The following is a 24,934-nucleotide window of genomic DNA, read 5'->3' on the forward strand; positions in this document are numbered from 1 at the left end:
CGACCCCCCACCTGGAGGGGGCTCTGCTCCCCACGCCGGCCCCACCCCAGGGTTCCTCCCCTGGGTTCTCCCCTGCTGCTTGTCTCTTATCCCCACCTGGGTGGCTGCCACCCCTGCGCCCTGGGAGCCTCGGTGCTGGCACCAGCCCCTTGCACAGGGCGCTCCAACACGTGGGTGGAATAAGTGAAGGAGTGACGGGATGGACAGGAACAAGCGGGTGGGTGGCCTGGGGCAGGAGGCCCGGGCCGTGCGCTCACCTGGGGGAGAGTGCTGGTGGCGAGGGCCATCCCCTTCAGGCCCCGAGCTGTGGCATCCGACCCAGAGGCCCAGACGCGGGGGAGCACGGGGGCGTCTAAGCGGCCTTGGGCCTTGGGTTTCATCAGAGGGAGTCATCGGTCCACCCACCTTTCTACTAGAGCCTTTGCCTTTCCTACTCATTCCCTTTACTATTTCCTTTAAGAACACTCTTTTTGAAAAATTCCATCCAGTTTCAAAGGAGCTGAGAGGCCCCAAGGTGTGAGCCTACTCCCGGGCTTGGACGGACGGACGGATGGACAGAGGGCTGGGGGCCCCCGGGGCTCCCCTGTGCAGCTGCCCCCTTGCCTCGGCTCTGAGGGTCCAGGATGAGTAAGCCCCGTGGTCTGTGCTAAGAGGGGTCTCAGGCCGGCGGGTCGGAGAGTTCCCACCTGGTGGGTGCTTGGATGAGGTCACGGGCAGGCCCGAGTGGGGGTGCTCAGGAGGCGGGGGCACCGTGGGAGGAGCGGGCATGCCGGAAGCCCCAATGCTCCGGGGTGCCGGGGCCCATGGCCAGGGAGCTCTGGGAGGGAAGCGTGAGGACGGGGGCCTTGGCCATGCCAACGGATGGCGGCAAGCGTTTCCTGAGCACCTACTAGGTGCCAGAGCCTGGGTGCGAGGTGCCGATGGGACGGCTGCGTGGGACCCTGCTGAGCCGTGGATTAAACTTCCAACTTCAATCCGAAGAGTCAGAAGCTGAGAACAAGACGCCGTGGGAATCTGGAGGGAACCCTCAGCCAGCTCGAGGGTCACGGAAGATTTTCGGAGTCACTCGATTTCTTCTAAACTACATTTTTATCGAAGAATAACACGCATCACGGGAAAGACGCCCGTCGTCGCCTGATCGGTTTTTACAAGCTGGGTCTTCGGCATCACGAGCGCCCGGACCCAGCAGCCGAACGCCTGCAGCTCCCTGGGAATCCTGCACCACGCGCCTCCTCCTGGCGCCCCCGCCCCGAGGGTCACCGCTGCCACGAGTGCTAACAACGTGGGTACCTGGTGCGTGTGTTTTGCACGTGAAACGGAGGGCGCTCTCACGGCCGGCTCCTTCCCGTCGCTGAGTGTCCGACCGCGCCTGGTCACCGGGAGGACACGACGCCGTCCGGGCACCACTGCGGATGCGCGTTGGGCACTCCCCGCGGGGCCCTCGTGGGCCGTGCCGCCCGGGCAGGTTGTGCCGTCGTCGGGTGAGCACGGGGGGTGCGTCTGCTGCCTAAACACTGGGCGTGGACTCGCTGGGTCGTAGGTCCAGGGGGGTCTCCCAGGTGAGGTGTGGGCTGGGTCGTCGGCTGGGCTGAGCATGGGGGGGAGGGGACGGAGGGGCGGGGGGCCCCACAGCAGGGCCGCGAAGACTGGCAGCTTACTGAGCCCCCTGGCGACTCTCTGTGGACCCTCTGGTGGTTCCTCTCACAAAACACCCTGACGGGGGGACTTCAACCAACGGGGATCGACTGGATCACGTGCGGGAGGCCGGACGCCAGGAATCAAGGTGGCCGCAGGGCCACGCAGGTCTACACCCGCGACACAGGCTCTGGGGAAGAGCCCCCGCCCGCCCCTGCTACCTCGTGGCAGTGTGGCCCTGTCCCTCCAAATCTCTGCCCCTGTCTGCGCATCACCTTCTCCGTGGGCCTCAGACGGGCGCCTGTCACTGGGCCTCGGCCCGTTCACGGGATCCCAGACGCCTCCTCCATTAGACCCTTCTCGTACTCACGCCCGCAGGACGCTGCTCCTGAGTGTGGCCACTCTCACCGGGTCAGGCGTTAGGACCCACGTAGACATAGTTTCGGGGGCCCCACTGAGCCCACGGAGCGGCCCGCGCTCCTCCCCGTGCCCCAGCCCAGTCCCCGCCGTCCCAGAGCCCGCAGGCCACCGTGTGACGGCTGAGCCCCCGCTCTGGCCCCCGCCGGCCCGCTGCCTCCTGGTCCTCGGCTCTGGAGGTCCCCCGGCGCCTGCGCTCGCGCTGTGCCTGCTTCTGCCTGTCACAGTGGCCACGCGGGCACGTGCATGCCTCCCCGGGGCTCGGCAGGGCTCTGCACACGCGGGCACATGCACGTCTCCCCAGGGCCTAGCGGGGCTCTGCACACACGGGCACACACACGCCTCCTGGGGCTCAGCAGGGCTCTGCACACGGGTGCACTAAGAACAGGGAACTGGGGCCGAGGGCAGCCTTCCAGCAGGGTGGGGTCCGGCAGGCGCACTGTGCCCAGCGGCAGCCGGGGGCCAGGCCATCTCCCCCAGGCCCCACCACCTCAGACGGAACCTGGCTGCTGCTGTGTCCCCGGGCTTCTGTGGCCATGATGGTCACACACGCGTGCACACACAGGCACACCCGCAGGGGCAGGGAGGAGCGGGGAAGGGGAAGGAGCCAGCCCTTTGCTCTTCCTTGGAGGAGGCATGGGGGACAGGAATGTCTTTGGCTGGGGGACCCTGGCCTGAGATCAGAGGATCAAAGGATGCGAAGATCCTGGGGCAGGTGGCAGCCACTTGGAAGCAGCAGCTGGCGCCTCCTCGGGGCAGGGCTGACCCAAAACGCCCTCCCCTCCCCTCCCCTCCCTTTCCCTCCCCCCTGCCCTCCCTTCCCTGCGGCCCTACTGTGCTGTTTCTCAGGACAAGGGCTTGGGACAAGGACTGGGGGTTGAATGCCAGCAGGGGAGGGATGAGAACTGCCCCTGAGTGGACGCGGCCACCACCCCGTGTGACCTCCCGAGGGAGGTCTGCCCCAACACACCCCGTGTCCCTTTATCCTGCGCAAAAAAGGCTGAAGAAGGCAGCGGCTGGAGCGTCAGCTAAGCAAGTGGCGCTGAGGGCTGCGGGCTGCACACCGGGGCCCCTCCGGCCCGCAGGTGGCCCTAGTCCTTCCCATCGGGGCCCCCTGGGCCCCTCCTGGGGTGCCGAGGGGAGCTCAGGGACTGCCCAGTCTGAATGACAGTCATTCTCCCCCTTTGGGCTCCCGGGGGAGGGCGCGTCCTCTGCAGAGGGCAGGCTGAGTCCACCCCCTGCACTGGCTCCCCAAGTGCTGCCCTCCCCTCGGGGTGGAGCTGGAGGTGGGAGCGGCGGGAAGGGTTTACCTGCTGGAGAACAGACTGGACCGAAGAGGCTGCTGTGTGCTCGCGGCCCGTGTGGGGGGAGCAGACGCGCGGAGGAGACGCCCCTCGCACCAGGACGGGGCTGTGCGGACACCCTGCGCCCGAACCCTCACCACCACGATCCAGGGCCGCACGGGGTGGCCTGCGACCCAAGCAGCGGCCCCAGCGCTCGTCCGCCCGGACCGGGCTCTCGGGGGCATGGCTCGTGCATCACGGACCTCGCGGCTTCCTCACCTGGCCCAGCCCCGGCGTCGGGGTCGCTCGGTACACGCGGTGGAGTGACGAGGCCGCATGGGAAGCGCGTGGAGCGGGTGCCGGCCCGTCCTGGCTGCCTGCGTACCCTGCGCTCCGCACCCGGGGGCCGCTGAGGCACAGAGAGGTGACAGTGCGGCCGGCAGGGGCGGACCCGGGCCTCAGACACGGTCCACGCCAGAGGCTGTGCCGTCCCACGTCGCCGTGGCGGTGGCCGTGCTCGCGCTGCGCCGTCTGCGGTGGTGGCCCTGGCTTGCGGGGCCGAGAGCCCCGATTTTGGATTCGACTCCATTTGAGTGAACTTCCAGTGAAGTGGCCACGTGTGCTGGTTGGACTGTGGGGCCGCGCTGCCTCTCGGGCGGCCGAGGGGACCCCCTTGGGGTCCCTGCAGCTCGCGGGGGCTCTGCTCTGTCCCCTCACGTTCGCGGGCGGCTGTCCGCCCCTGAGCAGCCCCGACTGGGCCCCGGAGGCCTGTGTCTCCTCGACTCCCCGCCCCTGGGGCTGGCATGGCCTGGGGAGCACACACACTCTCACAGTGTGACCCCGGGGCCCCGCTCAGCAACCCGAGCCTCCACCTGGCCTGGGCCCGCGCCGAGGGACAGTCCCCGGGGCCCAGGTTCCACCGCGGGCGCAAGTCCCTGAGGCCGTGACTCCCGCCTGGGCCGGAGCAGCCCTGCCGCTGCCCCGTGGTGAAGCTCCGACAGGGACGCGGGGGCACCCGGGACGTCCCTCAGCCCCGGTGAGCTGCCCCCACGAGGGGAGACCCCACCCTGGAACTCCGACCCGTCCCCCATGCCCGTGCCCCACTTCGCTCCCGCGCCTTGGCAGCTGCCACCGCCATTGCATTTGCCCCTAGAGTTTGGTCTGGGGCTGGTTGTGACGGCGCCTGAGCACCCTTTCCCAGATGTGGCGTCTCTGGGTGGGAGGGCCCCAGCCGGGCCTCCTCCTCCCTCCCCTCCTCCCTCTGCCCTCAGAACCTGACACCCCGCTTCGCTGGCCTCACCCCTTCCTGCCCCACCTGAGTCCCCGGGTCACCTCCCCTCTGCTGGGCAACCCTTGGGGATGAGCCCCAGGTGGAGGCCGGGCCGCCCCGTCCAGCCCTCCCGCTCCCTCGTGCTGCCCAGCGCGCCCTCCGCTCCAGGCTGCAGCCCGGAGGACGTGCTTGTCACGAACAGGGGCCAGGACGTGGCACAGTGAAGCAAGGGCCCTTCATTGGAAAGCACGGGGCCGTCCTCACGTAGGACTTTGTGCGAAGCCTGAGGGGACGTGTTGCGCGGTCGTGCGTGTGTGAAGATGCACTTTATCCCGATTGGAGGGACTCTCTGGTTGGGAAATCTGGGGAAATTGCAAAAATCCAGGAGAACTTTGTGTCAATTGGTGTGTTTAGACTCTCAAGACACAGCCGGCACCACGTGGTCCCTGATAAGGAGGTGCCACCTGGGGGAGTCCCCCGGGCTGGGCGGGGGGGGGGGCGCTTTAGGAAACCCAAGATCAAGGAGGCGCGGGTGGAAGGAGCCTTGCCCCAGGGTCTGGGGGGCCTCATCCTCGCTGCCGTCAACCCGTCAACCTCCCGCGACCTTGGGCCACTCTGTCCTTTGCATCTGCTTCCTCCCTCGTCAGCTGACCGAGCGCAGGGACAGGACAGTACCTCTCGTCCAGGGGCTGCTTAGAAATGCCGGGCGGGGGGTGGGTGTCGCGTGGTCACAACTCCTGGGAGATGCTGCGGGCCCTCGGCAGCGAGGCCGGGGCGATAACACCCTGGGCGCGTGGCCACCCGCGGCCGCCGCGCTGACCCCCCCGCACCGTGGAACACGGGATAAGCTCTCCGGGTGCTTTCCACCCTGAACTCAGTTCTGCACAAGCGCCTCGAGTCTCGCATTCACCCCCCCCCCCATTTCTGCCCCAGGAAGCCAGGCTGCTTTACCCTTGGCCCCTCCTGAGCCACCAGGCCCTGACCACGCTGCTGCCCTGCAAGGAAGCGGCTGCAGAGCACCCACGGCCCCAGCAGGTGCCTGAGGGATCCGGGGAGGGCCACGCTCGACCCTCCCCGGAGGAGCAAGGGCTGTGAGCTGCGGGGAGAGGAGCTGGGGCAGGCTGGTCACCCACCGGTCTCTGCCTGTGATGCGTTCACTTGGGCGTTTCTTGCACGCCCCTGTTTGCCGGGCGTCCAGCGGGATTGGAGGACACAGCCAGGCTGCCACGGTTAAGGCCCTGCCCTGAGGCTCGTCGTCGTCTGGGCGTTTCGTCCTAGTCCTCCTGATCCAGCTAGGGGAGTCCCTATTAGTGGGACTTTATCAGGCCCCGCGCTGGTTTTACAGCTGGTAACTCGTGTCATTGTCACCACGGCTGGTGTGAGGGGAGCCCCTTCCTACCCCGAGTGTACAGATGGGAAAACGAGGCTTGGGGAGGCCGAGCGGCATGAGCAGGACCGGGTGCTGGGGCGATGATGAGGTGGTGCGGCGCCAGGTAGCGGCTGCAGCTCGGTCATCGTCACGGAGGGAGCGTGCGCAGGGGCTGGGCAGGGTGGCCCCGCGGCGTGGCCATGCCCAGGGACGGGGGCTCACCTCCTGGCCACCGGGATGGGCGAGCTCAGCCCACGGTGGAGACGGTGCCCGAGGGGCTCTGCTTCCGGGGCTGCTTCTCCAGCGGGGCGGGTGGGGGGACAGTGCCAGGCCTGCCCCAGCAGAGCCCCGGCCGTCCGCTCTCCTGGTGTCTCCCCCACCCCGAAAGAGGCAAACAGAGCAGATGCAGCAGCGCCCTTGGGCGTCGGCCAGAGTGCCGGGGACGGGGTCCCCTCTCGCCCCACCCCCTCCAGTTTCAGGTCCTACCTCTGGCTGCCCCCCCACTTCCCTGGCATCCTCCCGGTTATCAAACCCGGCTCCTTGTCTCCATGGTGACACTGCCTCACCCAGCTTCCTTGGGTGGTCCGGTTGCCTCACAGGGTAAAGCTCTGAGAACATTTTCCTAACGTGTGGCCAGAAACTTCCCTTCCTGCGCCCAGGGCTGCCCAGCCGTCCTCTCCCCGCCCCGCGTCCTGCCAGCCTCGCCCGCTGACCACCCCCCCCCGCCCCGCTGTGTCCGGCTGAAAGAGCACACAGCCCTGTGGAGACGGCAAGGACATCCGACGGCCCTGCCACCCTCGTCCCCCTCCCGCGCAGTCCAGGGGGCAAGCGACTTGCAGGGCTCGGTGCAGAACGAAAGTGCGGGGCCGCGTGTTCAGAGTGTGCGGAGGGTGTCAGCGCGACGACGGCAGAGACGGGAGCGAAGCCGGGTGCTTCTGGGTGTGGGTGCGTGTGAGCTGCACGGGGCAGGTCGCGTGCCCAGGAACCGGGCCTGAGAGCGGCAGCGCGGACGTGCGTGCGGGTGTGCACACGCGTGTGTTCACAGTGGCCCCGGGTCAGGCATCGGGCGTCTGATTCGGCCGCCAGCTGGACCCCAGGGAGCGTCGCTGAGCCACCGGGCCCCTTCCTGGGGTAGGGAGCCAGACGGGGCAGGAGCCTGAGCCCAGAGAAGGACCTGGCTCCCCGACGGTCACACAGCCTAAAAGGGTTTTCCAGCCCCGGGAGCGAGGCCTGGGCAAGGCTGATTGTTTCCCCCAAGGAGGACTCGTATGACTTAGCACCGCACGCGGCCCTGTCCTCGCCGACACACGCGGGCCCAGCACCCCCGAGGCAAGCACATCCCGGAGCTCGTGTGCCCTGCGTGCGGCGCTCCGCTGCCCTGTGGGTACCTGCGGGTCCTCACCGCCAAGCCCAGGCCCCGGGGGGCCCCGCCCCAGCACCGCCGCTTCACAGCACAGCCCCTGTGTTCGGGGCACCCGTGTGCCCCCCCAAGCCGGGAGGGATCAGCTGGGGATCCAGCTCCGAGGCCCGCCCCGCACCTCCCTCTCTTGGCCTCCCTTCCTCTTCCTCTCCCTTTCCCGGGCGCCAGCCTCGCCCCTCGCCTGAGCCACGGGGAGAGCCACCCTCCCTGCCCCCTCCCCGGGCCCTGCGGCTGGATGTGGGGCAGGCTGGGGGGTCCAGAGCCCTCCTCCCCAGGGGAGAACAATGAGGCCACTCGTCAGGGTGGGGGGCGGGGCGTGGAGCCACATCAGAGCCTCCGAGTCGCGGCCCCCGGGGGGACAGCTGAGTGATGAGGCCTGGGTCACGTGCCCCGCGTGCTCCTTGAACTCCCGCTCCCGCTCCTGTGGAGACACGTCCAGAAATGCACGGGGCAAACGCTTAGAGGTAATCGGCTGTGGGGCGCCTCGTGCTCCCCGCCGGGCTGAGCTGGGCCGGGCCCAGGCTCGGGGCCCAGGCCTCCTTGCCCCGCCGCCCGGCCGCACCCCTGCCCGTGGAGTCCAGACGTGCCCGAGGGCCACACGCTGACGGAACCGAGCAGCCCTCGGGGTCCTGCCCCCCGAAGGCGGCGCCAGCAGCCCGCCGGCCTCCAGCCCACGCGGAGCAGGCGGGAGCTGTGGACGCCAGCAGCCCTGCCCTCGACCGATGCCTTCCTTCTTCGGGGCACGTGCGTCGGAGCCGAAGCGTCAGGGGACACAGAGCACGGAGACGAGCAGTCCTTGCAGACCGGCCCGGCCCGGCCTCCCTCGGCTCCCCGGCCTCCGGAGCCTCCGCGGCGCGCACTCGGGCCTCGGGGGAAACAGGTCAACGCGGCCCGGGGGTGCCCACCATCCGGCGGCCGGTTGTGCTCGCCTCCGCACCCCACGGGCGGGGTGGGCCGGGCTGACAAGAGTCAGAAATAGCGTGGACCCCAAACATCGGCCGCACCCGTCCCCGAGGTGCCGCCGCTCACCCAGGCGCGGGCTAAGGGGCGGCTGACGCCCGGGAGGTCTCCCTCGGTCCCCGCGGCCCTCGCGTCGCCGCCGGGCATGTCCTGTCCAACGGGCGGCCCGTCGGCGCTGGCTCGCTTGTGAGGACCCGTTTCCGGATGAGGAAACCGAGGGCCACGGGGGCCAGAGCCCAAGCGCTGGTGGGTGGGGAGACGCAGCTGGCCTCGGGCCTGTGATCTCAAGACGCTTTGTTTTCTTGTCGGTGAAGCGTGAAGCGCAGATAACAATGGAATCTACCTGGGGGGGGGGGCTGCTGCCGAGAGGATTACTTGGAATTATGTGGTTAAAGGTCACCAGTGCGGACGCGGGAGCCGTCGCTGGGGGTCACTCTGTGTCAAGGCATCTCTGGAGGACCGGTGACCCCGAAGCCACCCACCGGTCCCTCCCATGACGTGGGAAGGCTGGATCGATGCAAGCCGGGGACCCAGGGAGGGCCCAGGGGCTGCGACAGGAGGCTGGGCGGCTGTGGGGGCGTGCCCGGGGGTCCCCTGGTCGGGGGCTTGGGAGGAAGGCCAACAGGAAGGGGCAGGGAGTCCCCCTGGTTCTGGGATGGAACAAAGGACGATGCCCCAACGCCGTTGCGGGGATGAGACAGCAGTGCGTGACTGTCGTGTGAACCGCCACGGCCACAGCCGCGACCTCCGGGCTCCAGCCTCCCCTTTGACCCCCCCTTCTCTCGGAAACTCCACGAACGGTTCCCTAGCTTCTCCCTTGGGGGGGTGGCTCCCGCACAGCCCCTCCCGGGGGTGCCTGGCACCGGAAGGGCCACAGCCGAGGGCAGAGCCGGAGGCCGCGGAGGGTGGTGTCGGGACCGGCCCCCCGCCCCGTGCTCCCCCCCAGGGAAGGCACCTGCTCGGCCAGGCTGGCTCTGGGGCCCGACGGCGCGGCGTCCGCGTGTGCCGGGGCCCGGACAGGGCGGCTCACGGCCCCGTCCCGTTTTGTCTCCACGCAGGGACCTGAGCATGAACAACCTCACGGAGCTGCAGCCCGGCCTCTTCCACCACCTGCGCTTCCTGGAGGAGCTGTGAGTAGAGGCCTCCGCGGCCTGGGGCAGGGCTTCGGGACCCTGGCAGCTGTGGGCGCCTGGGCTCCCCGAGGAGGGCGGCGGCTCAGAGGAGGGGGCCCCCGGGCTGATCCAGAAAGCGGGGAACTCAGCGGCCCCCGGGGCAGCTCCGAGTCCCAGGCCGGGTGGGACCACGTGGTCCAGGGCTCTGAAACCCGGCCCGTGTCCTCGAGGCCAGCGCCTGCTTGCAGCTTCCCCTGCCGCTTGCTGCTCTCCCCGGGGTCATCTTGGACCTGCTCCCTGGTGTCAGCGACCAGCCTCCCCCAAGTCCCGCTGGCTCTTCTCCGCGGTGCCCGTCACCTCCACCCCGGCCTCTACTCCCAGGCTGCGGCCCCAGGGTTCACGCACAGCTGCAGGCGGCTCCCGCCTCCCGACTGACCCCCCCCCCCCGCCCAGCCTCCTTTCACATGTACCCTGCCCGTCTTCGGGGGCAGCTCGCCAGCTCAGGGACCTTCTCTGGCTCCCCAGCGGCCGAGGGGGGTCCACTCCTAAGGCCCTCCCCCAGCCTGGCCTGGACCCACCTGGCCGGCTTTGCTCTACGGAGGCCAGTCGTGTTCACTGTCCTGGCAGGAGACGTCCCCTCAACCTGTGCCCACCGTCTCGGCCACAAGCCGTCCCCGGTCACTGCCAAACACGAGGCCGCGTCCTCCCCCAAGTCCTCCGGGTCCCAGGCCTTCCCACGGCTGCTGCCCTGCCTCAGCCTCCAGGGGAGCTCGGGGAATAAATCCTCTCTTGGGTTCAAGCGCCCGGTCTCCCTGCCCGGGGAGGCCAGGTCTCTGTGCGCCCAGTCTTCGCGTTCCTCCCTCGCTGGTCCTAACCCCCAGCCCCTTGCCCCCTGTCCCCAGCCTGCTCGGACCTGGTTTGGCAGCACCGCCAACCCTCAGGGCTCCCCTGAGGTTCGCCTAAACTGCAAAGCCTGGGCTCCTGGCTGGAAAAACATTCGTAACTGCGCCCCTCCCGACTCGGCTGCTGTCCTGCCAGCGCCCTGGACCGTGTCCCCCCCCCCCCCCCCCCCCCCGCCCCAGAGCGCAGTCGGCCCGCCCCTGCTGGAGTCGGGATGCCATCAGCCCGGGGCCCTGGCCAGGCCGTCGGGGTCACACGCTTACTGAGCTCCCCCGTGGTCAGAGACGAGCTCCGGGCGCTCTGGGGGAAGCACGATGGGGACCCGCCTGCTGCCCTCAGGGACGCGCGGGTGAGGCACCCCGCTGTGCTCGGCAGGGGGGCAGGTGCGCGGGCGGCTCTAGGCGGCCCCGCGGGTGGGTGAGGGACGGGGCCAGGGCGGCCTCTCGCCCTGCGCGGGGGAGCTTTCCGGGGGAGGACCACTAAGCCCGCTCCCCGAGGCAGAGACAGCAGGGGCCCGCGAACAGGAGCCGCGTCGTGGGGGGACTGGAAAGTGGGTGTGAAGGCGGAGGGAGCGCGCGACGCCCGGGCTCGGTCTGCCAGCCACAGGCTCACCTTCGTCCTCGCAGCCCCGGGAGGAGCTTGGGCCCCTCTAGAGGTCCCACCCGAGAGACCGTGGGCCCGTCCCGTGGCCGGCGCCCACCTGCAGAGCCCGGCTGGGGGGCCTCGCATCTCGTGATGCCTTCCCCGCACGTTGTGCTTTTCAAAAAAAAAAACAACAAATATCAAATAACAAGATTCTTATTAAAAAAGGAAAACGACAGCTTGTGAGGAATGTCAGCGCAGCGTCCGCACGCACAGCCCCTCGGGGGCACCCGTTGAGCCCGGGGCCTCCCGCACCCACCGCACCCTGCGCGCTCCGCACACCCCACCCGCTTTGGGCGTCGAGCATATCCCGTCGCACTTGCTCCCTTTAGGGCTGGCGGTGACCCCACGACAAACAGGGAGACGCTTCGTTAGGCCCGAATGTTGGGCTCATTCTAAACCGCCCCTTCCCTAAGGCTCCTGGCCGCGCGGTTCAGGGCACAGGAGGACCCCCCCCCCCCCCGCATCTTACCTGGGCCCTCTGCTGACCCGATGCAGGTGAGGGCGGCGGGAGGCATCCGGGTGAGGACAGGAGCCCAGAAGTGAATCAAGTCTGGGTGACAACTGCGTGCTGGGCCACGGCCTGCCTCTGTCACCCTCGGGGGAAAGTGTCGTGACCCCCTGTCCATGCCTCAGATTGCTCCTATGACATCTAGGGACAAGCTCTCCACCCGACCTCCCGGGGTGTTGTGGGAGCCGAGTGACCTTGGGCGTGAAGCATCCACCACGTTGTCCACCTCCGTAAATGGTAGTCAGCACCCCGTGCCCCGTCCCAGGCCCCTGGGCGCCGGGCGAGCGAGGCCTGGCCCCGTTTGGGTTCCCGGCCCTCCTCACAGTTGCCCCGTTTGCAGGCGCCTGTCGGGGAACCATCTCTCGCACATCCCGGGACACGCGTTCTCTGGCCTCTACAGCCTGAAAATCCTGTAAGTATAAGCCGTCCCCATTTTCCCAGGGGTGCGCCCCGGGGCCCCGTGGGCAGGTTCAAGATCCGTAACCGGGTCCTGGTGGGTCACTGGCTCTGCTTACTTCCTCTTTACTTCCCATCCTAATCCTGATTTCTGTTTCTTTGTCTTCACCTTTTCTTTTCCCCTTCTTTTATTTTTTTTTTTTTTTAAGATTTTATTTATTTATTCATGAGAGACACAGGCAGAGGGAGAAGCAGGCTCCCTGCGGGGAGCCCGATGCGGGACTCGATCCAGGGACCCCGGGGTCATGCCCTGAGCCAAAGGCAGATGCTCCACCCCTGAGCCTGGGGGGGGGGGCAGTCTTCACCTTTTCTATCACAGACCCTCTGATTGTTAATCAGTCTGTTGGCTTGATAGTCATGGCGAACCCTCCAGGGAACTCAAGTATCTAAATATCTCCTTTTTTTTTTTTTTGGTGATGTGAATAGTGGCCAGCGAGGCGGGTCCTTGCTGTCCGAGCCCCAGGCTGGAGGCGGAGGAATCAGGGTTTCCTTGCCTCTCTCCCTGCTGAAACCCAACCTGGTCTCGCGGCCCGGGCTGGGAGTCCCCGGCTCGGAGTCCCCAGCTCTGAGTCCCCGGCTCGGAGTCCCGTTCCCACGGAGTCTCTCCGTTCCCAGGCTTCCTCATCCTAGTTCCCTTCATCTTTCCCTTAAAGCAGACGGAAAGCGAGGGTTGCAGAGGACCTTGTGTCAGTTCGGTGACTTTCCCCCTTTTTCTGTCGGGCTGATGGCCCATCTCAGAGAAGGAGCAGCCGAGGCACATCCCCTCCCCGCCAGGTGCTCACGTTGTCCCAGCCACGGCCGTCTGTCTCCCCCAAGGCCCCCCTCATGTTATGAGGCGTGAGGACGGAGGGCCGCGGGGAGGAAGTGGATGCACAGGGTCCGAGGGTGGGGGGAGAGGTTCCTGGGGAGGGTACGTCACCACACAGACTGGTTTGGGAAGAAAATGGGGATCCTGAAGGCTGATCCTGGAGCAAGACAGTGAGCACTTGGTGAGCCATTGCCCAGCCCTGCGGCTCCCTCAGTCCTCACTTGACCTGCGGGTCTCCTCTGTCTGGTGGAGCAGGGTGTTCACTGCACAAGAGCATCTGGCTGAGGGGCTGAGAAGGGACCGGAATCCCGTCCTGTGCCCGGCTTGGGGCTACCTCCACCTGGAAGGGACAGTCTTTGTCGAAGGTGCTCAGAGCTGCTCAAGGCAGGCATGGCCCTGGCCCCTCGGGCTGCCAGCTGGTCAGCACCTGGTGCACAGCTCAGCGCTTCCTTTTCATGCTGCTGGTCTTGGACCCCTCTGGTCTCTAGCTCTGGTCTCTGCCCACAGGCCATCCTGGTGTCTTGTGCCCCTGCCCCAGCCCGTGCAGTGCCCTTGGGTCCCACCGCGTCTCTCCCAGCCCTCCCTGGGCTGGCTTCTCTGTGTCAGCCCCGGCTCCCCTCCCTCTGCCCCTCTGTGCCCCCCTTCTTCCTGCTTCTCCTCGTGGGCTGCCTCCATCCCGTCCGCATCGCTGCCCCGGGGTGTGGGGAGGCATCCCGAGCCAGACGCTCAGCGCAGGCAGCCTGCCTGGTGGCGTGTCTGTGCCCAGTGGCAGGCTCAGGCCTGCAGCCGGATTAGAGCGCGGGCTCTGTTTGCTGGGCCTTCAGAAGATGTGAGGCTCCCGGCCCGTTCCTAAGGCTCCGGCTTAGAGAGGAGCCTCCTCTTTCTTCTCTGCCTGCATTAGGCAATAAATCAAAGCCTCCGAGAAACCGCAAGCCTCCCGCCCCCTTTCTGCCAACGGCGCCCATGGCCGGGGGAGCTGGGCGGCCAGGAGAGGCCGCTGGCTGGGGGCCAAGGCCGCCGGACCCCCACGCTGCTGCTCGAAGACCCCTGGCCTCCCGTGGCCTTGGCCTCCGTGCTCTGCCCGCGGAGGTCCCCCCTGAGAGATGCCCCGGGTGCCCCGGGAGCCTGTTCTCCTGCTCGGGCGGGCGCTGCAGGGCTCCAGAGCGGGCTTGTCCTGCCCCTGGGCAACCAGGCCAGCTCCTGCCTCCCGTCCTTCCCTTGCTCAGGGCTCAGAACTGCAAGGGAACCGGAGCCTCAGAGCCCAGCATCCGCAGGCCTCTCTGTCTGAACCAGGACTCTGTCCCTTTCCTGTTGCCCTGACTTCATCGGGGCCGGGACTCTTTTTTTTTTTAAGATTTTATTCATTGATTCATGAGAGACAGAGAGAAAGACACAGAGATAGAGAGAGACAGAGACAGAGACACAGGCAGAGGGAGGAGCAGGACTCGATCCCGGGACCCAGGGTCACGCCTGGAGCCAGAGGCAGCCGTTGAGACCCCCAGGCGCCCTCGGGGTCTGACTCTTCTGAACTATATTTTCCTTTCTCTGAGGCCAACGCTCTGCCTCTTTCGTCTCGGAAGCAAAGGACATAAGAAGGGGGGTTCGTTCCCTGTCCGACCGGCTCCAGGTGCCGGCGGGCCCTCCCTGTGCCCCCAGCGCTGCCCCCGCCCCACCTGGGCCTTCCCTCCTCCACCAATTCTTGGAGCCCACAGGCCCCGCCGGGCGCCTCTGCAGCAGCCAGCCCCGCCTTTTCTCCAGACCCTACAGGAGGGATTGTCCGTCCCCCGGAGTCAGGGAGCCCGAGACCCCTGCCCCTGCCCCTGCCCGGCTCTGCGTCGGGACTGTCCCGAGGGAAGCACAGGGCTGGCCGCTGGCCTGTGGGAAACAGCCTGCCCCTCCGGGGCGCCTGCCCTGCGGCCCCATCAGGCTGAGGGGCCAGCCCTGTGACGGCGAGGGGCCCGCGGAGGCCGGAGCTCCTGCATCCTGACCCCCAGCCTGAGCGTGGAGCCGGCCTGGGAGACAGAGGAGGGAGAGGGAGGAGAGAGGATGTGCGTGCCCCCACTGCCTCTCCCCTCCCAGGCCTCCTCCCCACGGCTGCCTCCCCCCAGGAGCTGCGTGAGGCTTGACCTCCCTGCCTTGCCCGCCAGGCCCACCGCCTCACTGTGTCAGGTGGCTCTGGCCCGTCCAGAAGGCCTCCCGTCGGGCCCAAGTGGCTCTCCTGAGACCCAGACCCGGGAAACAGGGATCGGCAGCCCGAGGACGGGCTCTCCCCCCGTGGCCCCCAGAGGCTGGGCACCACATCGTCCCCAGCGACCTAGTCCTGGGTTGAGCCTGTGGTTTGGGGTTCCTGGTCCTGCCGCCTCGGTGGAGCCCGGCCTGCAAAGGACAGCCGCTGCCTGGGGAGCTGCAGCCGAAGGCCCGGGGTCCCAGGAGACCGCCCTGGCTGGCCGCCCCGCTGCCCCCCTCCAGGCTGTAGTGGGCCGTCGGGGGCTACCGTCGCCCCGTCCACTCCCCATCAGCCCGGCCCAGGGTCGGGCTCCCTCGGGTGCCGATGACATGACCTGGACTGACCTGTGAGCTGTGCATGGCAGGCTGGCCGCTGGGAGAAGGCCCGGGGGCCCTGGGAGCCCAGGGAGCTCCTCGAGCCCTGCTGCCCCAGGAGGGGGACACTACCGCCCTCGTCCCGTCGAAACGCGGATGTCAGGGTCTCAGGTGAGGCAGATCCCAGAACGGGTGTCAAGGACGACACGCAGACGCCTCAGTCTTCTTACCTTTAAAACGGGGACGTTGGATACGTTTCCCGACGCTGCCAGCTGCAGAGCCTTAAAACACAAACGCCTGGGGCAGAAGTCCTGATGTGTAACTGCAGGGAGGGCGTCTCCACTTAGGGCGGACGAGGGGTGGGTGGACCCCAGGCTCTGTCTTGCCCACCCACCCCAGGGACCCCGAGGCCCCTCCGCAGAACCAAAGCAAGGGTCTTTGTCAACCGCCGGTGGATGGCCTCTTGGGAACTCATGGTTCCTGCCCCCAGTGCCTCTCAAGCCACAGGGAGCACCCACCCCCAGGGCTTCACAGGTGACCAAGGGAGGAGTCCCGAGGGCTCGGCTTCCCCTAGACTGAGGGCCTCGCAAAACCTACGCCCTGACATCCCTCGCCCAGAGGTTGGGCCCCGGGCCGTCATCGGGCTGCGGTGTAACCTGGACATGGGGATTGGAAAAAATCCTCCCAGGTGGTTCTAATGTGTAGCCAGGGTTGAGACCCGGTGCGTCGGAGAGTCCGGCTCGCCAGGCGGATCAGGGCCAGCGAGCGAAGCAGGGCAATGTGGTCACAAAAGCAGTGGCCCGGGAGGCAGGACTTGGGCCTTAGGCCTGCTGCTGCCATTAGGCTGCTTTGTGACTGGGGCAGGTCGCTTCCCCTTCTGAGCCCCCCCCTTTGTCTCCTCATTTGGAAAACAAAGAGGCTCTCCCCTTGTAAAAGGTACTTCCGGCTTTGATGACCCAGTTGTGTTGCCCCAGAGGAGTGAAGACTGGGAAATGAGGACGGGGACAGCCAGGGAGACAGCCCCGGGCCCAAAGCCAACCGCCGCCGCCGACCTCCGGCTTAGTGGGTTGGGATTCCACGGAAGCCAGGGCTTTCTGGACAAACAGACCGACTGCCTGGCGCGGGATGAGTTGCCTGGGGAGGTACCGACTTCCCCAGATGATGTGCCCTCAAGTGCTGCAGCCTCTGTTGGGAGGGAGGCAGGATTCGGAGACCGTAAAGATCTTTCTAGATTTGGGATGTGACAGAGGAAAGGACAGGAGGGTCTGAGCAGGTGAGGGGGGTGGAGACGCGTTGGGGTGCCCAGGGGAGGCCGGTTCTGCGTGGGGTTGGCCAGATGCGCCTCAGGGGCCCCAGGAGGGTGTGGGGGGGCTGTGAGGTGCCTGAACAGCCTGCGGCCCTTCCTGTTTGCCCAACCGGGATTTCTCCATCTCCTGGCTCTGAGCATCCTGGGGCCTCTGGGGGATGGAGTCAGGGCGGCTCCCTGAGATCCCCCGGTGAGGTTGCCACTCAGCAGTTGCAAGGGGTTGACGCGTCTGGAAGGACAGGAGTACTAAGCAGGGCGGACGGCAGGACGGGTCCCGGGCCGGGCCCCTGAATATTGTAGCTGAGTGAGGGTCTACGCGTCATCTGGCAGCTTCTTCCTTTGAGAGATGAGACAACCGGGCCGAGAGGGGAAGCGGTGAAACCACATGGAGGAGCAACGGCTGACGCGCCGCTGAGCGCTTCCTCGGCCTGAGATGCTGCGCCGCTGCGGCGCGGGCGTTCTTCGATTGAATCCATTTAATCGGCGCCTCAGGTCATTATCCTCATCCCCAGTTTACAGGTGAGGACACTGAGGCCCACAGGAGTTAAGTAGACGTCACGGCCATGAGGCAGCTGAACAGAGGCAGAGCCCCGGCCCCAAATCCGGGGCTACTTCAGATCCTGCAGTGTGATGGCTACGCTTTGAGGAAGGCTGGACAGGTTTAAATTCTACCTTTTTTAATTTATTTTTTTTAAGATTTTACTTATTTATTCGTGAGAGACACAGAGAGAGGCAGAGACCCAGGCAGAGGGAGAAGCAGGCTCCTTGCAGGGAGCCTGATGCGGGACTCGATCCCGGGACCCCGGGTCACTCCCTGAGCCTGAGGCAGACGCTCAACTGCTGAGCCACCCGGGCATCCCAACTTCTACCTTTTTTAATTAAATCAAATTAAGATTTTATTTATTTATTCATGAGACACACAGAGAGAGGCAGAGACACAGGCAGAGGGAGAAGCAGCCTCCATGCAGGGAGCCCGATGCAGGACTCGATCCCGGGATCCTGGGGTCATGACCTGCTCAACCTCTGAGCCACTTGGGCCTCCCAAATTCTACCTTTTTTAAAAGGTTGAGTTTTTTAAAAAGGTTTTTATTTATTTACTTATTTGAGTGACACAGTGAGAGAGAGAGACACAGAGCGCATGGGCAGGGTGGGGGCACGGGGAGGAGCAGGCTCCTGCTGAGCAGGGAGCCGGATGCGGAAGTCGTCCCGGATCCCCGGGATCATGACCTGAGCTGAAGGCAGACGCTTCAGCGACTGAGCCCCCCATGTGCCCTTTAAGGTTGACTTTTAATTAATTAGTTAATTATTTGGGGAGGGGAGGGGGCGCCCAGTGCGGAGCGCGACGTAGGACTAGAGCTTACAACCCTGAGATCACCGCCTGAGCCGAAATCAGGTTGGGTGCGTGACCGACTGAGCCCCCCGGCGCCCCCGACTTCCACCTCTGCAGCACGACTGTCCTCGCAGGGGCCGCTCCTGGGACCACCGAGCCTGGCCCCCTTGGCTCACCTGGCCTCGGGCAGGGCCCGGGGCAGGGCAGGCCGGACCCCAGCCCCAGGCTTCTCCGCCGTAGTGGGGGGCTGGCTCCCCAGCTTTGCCGGCACCAGGGCTCTGCTCATCTCCAGGCCGGGCCCACGGCGACGCCAGCGTCCTTCCGTTCGTGGGCTTGTGGTTCGGTCCACGTCTGGGATTCTTGCGCATCTTGAGCTCAGGACGGGGCAGGTGTGGCCTGAGCGGGACAGTCACAGGGCGCCGTCTCCCTCCGCCTGGTCGAGGTGGGCCCCTCAGTGCCCCCGTCTTTCAACCTGAAGACGGGGAACGAGCTCCTCTTCCTAGAGCCCGGGGTCTCCGACCGTCCGGAGCCCCACGCGGAGCTCAGCCGAGCTCACCCCTCCCGAGGGCGTAGGGCGTAGGGTGTAGGGTCGGGGGAGGGCCCGCTCCCTCTGCCCCGGCGGGCGGCTGCCCTCCTCCCCCCATCCCGGGCCCAGCTCTCCAGGCCCGCAGGTGAGAGGGGCAGACGGCGATGCCCCCGGGGCCCGGGGACGGGCCGATTCCAGCCGAGCAGCCTGCCGAGGGGACCCCGCTCTCTGGCTGGCGTGTCCCCCCTCCTGCCCCCCGCCTGGGCCGTGTGAGGCTGGGCCGTCGGGATGGTGCTGACATGCCGACCTGGGTGTCTCCAGCTATTCCTGCGGACTTGGGCTCCACACCAACATACTTGCCCGGGGCCCTGCCTCCGGGGGGTCTTGCCCCGTCCACATCCTCCCCTCCCCAGAGATGCCCCCTCTTTGCATCGCACCGACAGGGAAACAGGCCTGGGGAGACCAAAGCCGCCGCCCAGGCCCTTTCTGACCAAACTGTGACAGAATGGCTGGCGCTCTGACCTCCGGGGGCTCGGGCTCCCCGCGGCGTCTCCTCCGCTTCCTCCCCGGCCCCCCACAGGCCTGCCTTGCCCCCTGCAGCCCTGCCCAGCCCATCTGACCCCAGGGCCCCCCCCCAGCTAATGGGCGGGTGGGTGCAGGGGGCTCTGACTAATGGGTGGGTGCAGGGGACCCCCGCTAACGGGCAAGTGCAGGGGCCCCCCGCTAACAGGCAGTGGGTGCAGGGGCCCCCTGCTCACGGGGGGGGGGCGGTGGGTGCAGGGGGCCCGGCTGCGCGCGCTCCTCCAGCCCTGCCCTCCCCTTACAGGATGCTGCAGAACAACCAGCTGGGAGGAGTCCCCGCGGACGCGCTGTGGGAGCTGCCGAGCCTGCAGTCTCTGTGAGTCACGGGGGCCCGGGCCGGGCAGCTTCCTGGGGCCTGACTCACAGCCCGGCCCTGCCTCGGCTTCCCCTCCTTTCTGCGCCCCCCCCCACCCTGTGTTCCAGACGACGTGCCGCTCCGGGCTTGGGTTTTTTCGGGGGTTTTTGTTGTCATCAGTATGTGTGCGTGTGGATCCGGGAAGGAAGGCCCTGGGCCCCCCCAGGACTGTGGGAGTGGGACCTCCCGGGGTGGGGCCTCCGGGGCAGCAGCCCTGGGCATCTGGTGTCCTGCCGAGGAGCCTGGGGCGCAGGGTGGAGACGGCCACCCCACAGAGGTCGGGCAGGGGCGACCCCCCCCCTCCCCGCGTAGCCTGCTGTAGCCCCGAGGCCAGGTGGGGGGGCGGGGGGCTGGGCTCTGACACCGTTGCCTTGCCCCGGGGCTGGGACTGCATTCAGGGACCCTCTGTCCCCAGGACACAGCCAGCCTGGCCCGGGGCCCTGCACCTCCCGCCTGGCCCGGTGGGGGCATCGGCATCGCGGAGGCAAGGGGCCCAGTGCACCCGAGCGCTGCGTCTCACTCCCGCGGGCACCTCGCGGGGCCTGGGTCTAGCGGGTGCCCGACGCGGGCCTCCTGAACCGCCTGACTTCCAAGTACGCCTACGTTTGATGGGAGACTGAACAGATGTCCCGGGAGCCGTCAAAGTCGAGAGACAGGCTTGGGCATGACGTTTAGGCACGGGGAAACTGAGGCACAGCCAACACGCACTGCGTCTGGACGACGGCCTCTGGCCTCCCCGGCTGGGGTTCACCGTGGCCCCCGCCCAGTCCACGGATGTGTCCGATTCTTAACTGTCCTGGTTGACCCTCGGGGAGCGGGGGGTGGGGAGGGTGGCCTTCCGTGCTGTGACCCACACTGGGGCCGAGGTGCAGCCGGGCCCGGCCCGCGGTGTGCTCAGGGCTCTCTGCTACCCCTCGCTGGCCGTCTCCGCCCTCCTGGGCCGCCCCTGCCTCCGCTCACTCTCGCTTCCCACCTCCGCCCCAGCGAGCGTGGCCTCTGGCCCCAGACACCTGTTGTCCCGCATCCAGGCCACTGCGCATGAAGGTTCAGTCTTGTTTGTTCTAATTGCGAATCACATCTTTTGGCTGCTCGGGGGTCCCCGAGGCCTTGTCTCTCCGACGGCATGTGGCTTCGGGGGCACCGTCTGCACCTCCTGAGAGATGGGCAGGCCCAGCGGCCGGGGGAACGGGACAGGTGGCGTCTCCCGGCGGCCCTGTCAGTCCCTGTCGCATGGGGGGTCAGGGCGGGGTCGGAGGCCGGGTCCCCCACTCCGCAGCTCTAAGGCCGATGAGCAGGTTCGGCCTCTCGGAGCCCTGTGAGGAGGCTCTGATCCCGGCCACCCTGTCCCTGTCCTCGCTGTGCCCCCCTTCCTTCCCCTGCCCGTTGGGGATGATCCCCTTCCCCGCCTGCCTCACGGGGTCGTCGGAAGGTCACGCAGGCGCTGGACATGGAGGCATCTGTAAAAAGAAGGGCCCGCTCCGCTGCCCGGCGTAGTGGTGCTAACGGGATAGCGTTCGCGTAGCCGGGCACTGAGCCGTGCATTGTACACGCACTTTTGAGGCTTTGCTGGGGAGGGTTTGCAGCCTGAAGGGTCATCAGGGAGCGTCCACCGGGCGAAGCGTCGGGGAAGGGCGTTCCGGGCAGAGGGAGCGGCACTGCCACGCCGCGACGCTGGAGGACCGAGGGAATTGTAACGGCTTCGCCAGGAAGTGGGTCCGGCCGAGCTGGGTGCGCGTCGGGGCTGGCGGGAAAAGCAGGCGCGGAGATCCGGGGTCAGCAGAGGCCGCGCCGTCGGGAGGGCGGCCCTCGCAGGGATGAGGACGCTGGGGAGCGCAGGAGGATTTCTAGCAGGACGGCAGGGTGAGGGGTTTGCGTCACTGAGAGATGAGTTCGGCCGCAGTTACGGAGGACAGCCTGGAGGCGCGGAGCCCTGAAGGGGCCGGTGAACCAAGGGGGCTGAAGAAAGGCACGGCCGGTCGGTAAAAGAGGTTGACGGGCGCTGGAAATACCAGGATGGTCCGGGTCCGCGCCCTGGGGGGGGGGGGCTCCTTCGCTTACCACCTGCGGGGCCCTGAGCGCGTCGGATCACGGCTCCGCTCCCCTGTGTTTACTGGTAGGACGGAGGTGGCGCCTGCGTCCTCAGCAGGGCGGAGTGGGGGCAGTGGATGCGCAGTAGAACGTAGCTCTGGTCGCTCCTACTGCAGCTGCTGCAGCCGTGGGGTGGGCAGAGGTGGGTGTTGCAGGAGCAGCAGTCAGGCCGCCGGGCGCTTCCACTCGGTGTGGACACCGGGAGCCGGGCACGCGCTGAGAGCACGGTGGGAGGCAGGTGGGCCGCCCAGCGGGTGAGCGCTCGGCGGGGGGCACAGGGAAAGGTCGCTTGGACCTATTGAACTTGAGGGACCCGTGGGTAGGGTGACGGGGCGTCTCAGACACCCTGGAGAGGGGGCCACGACCTGCAAGACAGCCGTGCGCGCGTGCATGTGTGCGCGTGTTGGGGGGAAGGGGGGCGCGTGACCCAACTCGAGCGTTCTGTTTGGTAGGTGTTTATCCTAAGCTGGGGCCCCGTAAAGGAGACCCTGTCCTACTAATCCGGGTTCCTGCATCACGGAGACAATACAACCAGCCCGGCTGCTAGGCTGAAAGGAGAAGGTGGGAGCAAATGACAATTTGGGGAGCCCCTCCGTGTGCCCGCCGGATGCTCATGTGCTCCGTGAGCTGTTTCATGTGTGTGGCCTGAGTCAGGGAAGACCCCGGGGCCCGGGCTGGGGAGTGAGGAAGGCAGGGCCATACCCCCGCCTGCTGTCGTCGCTGCGCCCTTTCCATCCCGGCTGCAAGGGAGGTGGCTCTGGGCGGCCATCACGGGGTGGCCCCCCCCTTCCTGACAAATACCAACAAATAGAAATTTCCCCCTTCCTGTAGGACGTCGGTGGGTGGGTGGGGGCAGCGTATAGGAGACACATCCTGCCCTCGTCCCTCCTGGGGGCGGTGCGGCTCAGGTCCCTGGAGAAAGCTGTTCCCCGCCTCCTGGAGCGAGAGCCCCCCACAAAGTCTGGAGCATGTTCCTGGAAGCTCAGTGAAGCTCGGGGCCTCAGTTCACCTTCTACCAGCTAGGACCAGACGCGGGGGGATGGGAAGCGGCTTTGGACCAGTGGGGAGTGGGGCCAGGTTAGGGGACCGGCCCTAGGTGGCCAGCGGGGCCTGCTGTAGAGACTGTTTGGCTTGGCCCCCGGGGCGGGTGGCACCAGCTCCACGTTCCCCCTGCCTGGATACACTTGCTTCTTCCCCGAGCAACGTGGGAGGGAGACGATGGCAATGCCAGATGTGTCACGCCAGGCTTGAGCCAAGGCCAAGAGAAACCACGGGAAGCCAGTGGAGCCTGGGGGAAAATAGAAACTGGGTGGGGGTGAGGCACGGCCAGGGGAGAGGCACGGAAAAGCAGAAAAACAGCCCAGAAAGACTTCGGGACGGGACGGGGCGGGGGCGGGGTTGGGGGGGCGGGAAGCACAGGCCGGCTGGTCCCTGGAGAAGAATCAGAGAAGCACAGGGGAGAAAACGGGAGCACAGCCCTACCCTGGACACCCCACGGGGCAATGCGTGGTCGCCAGGGGGTAGCCTCCAGAAGCTGATGGGTGTGTGATGGGGAGCAGGGCCACACCCCAGCTGAAACCCGGGCTGGAGCCAGCAGGACCCTCTCCCTCCGTGCAAGCCAGTCGTGGGGGCGGGGGGGGGGCGGGGGGGGGTTTGCAGAAGTCAGGGATGGAGCGCGGCAGGGGGTGCCCGCCTGCATGGAAGGAGCTGGGCTCAGGGAGGTGCGGGAAGGGGGCTCCCGCTTACCCTGCTTCCATCTCATTTAATCCTGAAATCCCTACATAGTAGCTTCCATCGTTCCCGTTTCACAGAAGGACAACCGAGGGCCGGAGAAGTTAAGCAACCTGCCCGAGGTGCCCTGGCGGGGATGTAACTGAGCCGGTTTCTATTTTAACTCTGACTCCAAAGTTCCATGTTCCTTTTTTTGATTTTTCTTGAAAGAGCAAGTGCGCGCATGCAGGCAAGGGGAGGGGGCGGCGGGAGGGGCAGAGGGAGCTCCGGAGGGAGAATCCTGAGCAGGCTGCGGGGTCCGCGGGGTCCGCGCGGTGTCCATCGGGCTCGAGCTCACGGCCCAGAGATCTCGACGTGCGCTGGAGAGGCAGGTGCTCAGCAACTGAGCCACCCAGACGCCCCCAAGGACCAGGTTCCCAGCCTCTGTCTCCTCACACCCCCTCTAGGGCGCAGCGCTGTAGGGTCCACACCGGCTGCGTCGCTAGCAGAGGCCGCGGGCAGGCCCCCCCGTTTCTGGGCCCCGGGCTCCGTACCTGTGCCGTGGGGGGTCACGTGAGACGGCTGCCGATGGGTCCCAAGAGGAAGCACGTCGGGCTCCTGAGATACGAGGGGGCCCCGATGGGGTTAAGGCCCTGTGCCTCAGCCGCCTGTGATGGCTCTGTGCTTGCTCTCGGGGTCCCGGGGTCTCTCTGTGCGACGCAGAGCGACCCCCTTGAACCCTTCCAGCCTCCGGGGAGCCTGTGAGGGGGGATGAGGAGGGAAGGCTCGAGCTTCCCCCGGAGACAATGGCTAACCCTCTCTGGCCGGTGCCAGGGGTTCTATGAGGGCAAGGATCGGAAATGGCGAAAGCACAGGGCTTCTGAGCAGGTGCCCCTCATTCTGTACGTGTGACCCCCTCCCCAGGACAGCTATCCCCCCAGATGGAGGGCCACAGCCCGGCTGATGACACCCGGCCTGTAGGTGGCACCTCCCATGTGGGGGGGCTCATACTTCTTCCCTCTCTTACTCCTCCCCCGACCCGCCTGGGGTGCTCAGACTAGTAGTGTCCTTACCCCGTTTACACCGGGGCAGACCACTGAGGCGCTGGGAGGGGCCGGGGTGTTGATGTGACTCGATGGGAGGCACTACAGTGAGTACGGAGCAGAGCCATGGCCCGGCCCAGAGTCCACGCACAGAACCGTGGGGCTGGGCCGCCTCTGGGGCGTTCCGTGGCTGCTGGGTGAGCAGGTGGCGAGCCCTGGGGCCGGGTCATCGCTGGGGCTCTGGGGTCCCGGGTGTTTCCGGAGCCCCTGCCCCCCCGGGCTGGGTTCGGGTAGGGCGCTCTGCTGGGGGATGCCCGAGAAGCCCAGATCGGGCTGTTTCCGTCCTCACTCTGGGAGCTCAAGGGTTGAATAAGCCCAGTTTGGGGGCCTCTGACCAAGCCCCGTGGACCGCGTGGCCCGTAACCAGCAGAAGCCTATTCCTAACAGTGTTGGAGGCTGGGCAGTCCGAGGCGAGCTTGCCGACACGGCGGGGTCGGAGGGTGAGGGTCCCCTCCTGAGCTGCAGGCTGCCGACCTCTGGTTGCACCCGCACGGCACGTCTGGAGGAGCGGGGCGGGAAGCAGGCTGTGTCCCGGTTCTGACCAGGGCTCCACCCTCGTGGCCTCACCTAATCCCAATCACCTCCTAAGGCCTCAGCTCCTAAATCCATC

The 24,934-nt window shown here is 67.0% G+C and overlaps 1 protein-coding gene across 4 annotated transcripts in view; it reads left to right on the forward strand.

The window, feature by feature from the left end:
- The window catches only part of LGR6 (leucine rich repeat containing G protein-coupled receptor 6), a 107,064-nt gene that overhangs the window by 12,572 nt on the left and 69,558 nt on the right, over positions 1-24,934 (forward strand). For 2 of the 4 annotated variants that reach the window (XR_008663643.1, XM_055319334.1), the window contains exons 2-4: positions 9,413-9,484; positions 11,860-11,931; positions 19,313-19,384. Coding sequence is in view for 1 of the 4 variants with exons in the window: in XM_055319334.1 (XP_055175309.1) it covers positions 9,413-9,484; positions 11,860-11,931; positions 19,313-19,384 (216 nt within the window). In the remaining 3 variants the exon portion in view is untranslated. Of the gene's footprint in view, positions 1-9,412; positions 9,485-11,859; positions 11,932-17,009; positions 17,150-19,312; positions 19,385-24,934 lie in introns of those variants that run through there. The other 2 variants (XR_008663644.1, XR_008663646.1) reach the window with 2 other exon arrangements.

Source organism: Nyctereutes procyonoides, unplaced genomic scaffold (genome assembly GCF_905146905.1).
Source record: "Nyctereutes procyonoides isolate TBG_1078 unplaced genomic scaffold, NYPRO_anot_genome, whole genome shotgun sequence".
NCBI classification, from domain to species: Eukaryota; Metazoa; Chordata; class Mammalia; order Carnivora; family Canidae; genus Nyctereutes; species Nyctereutes procyonoides.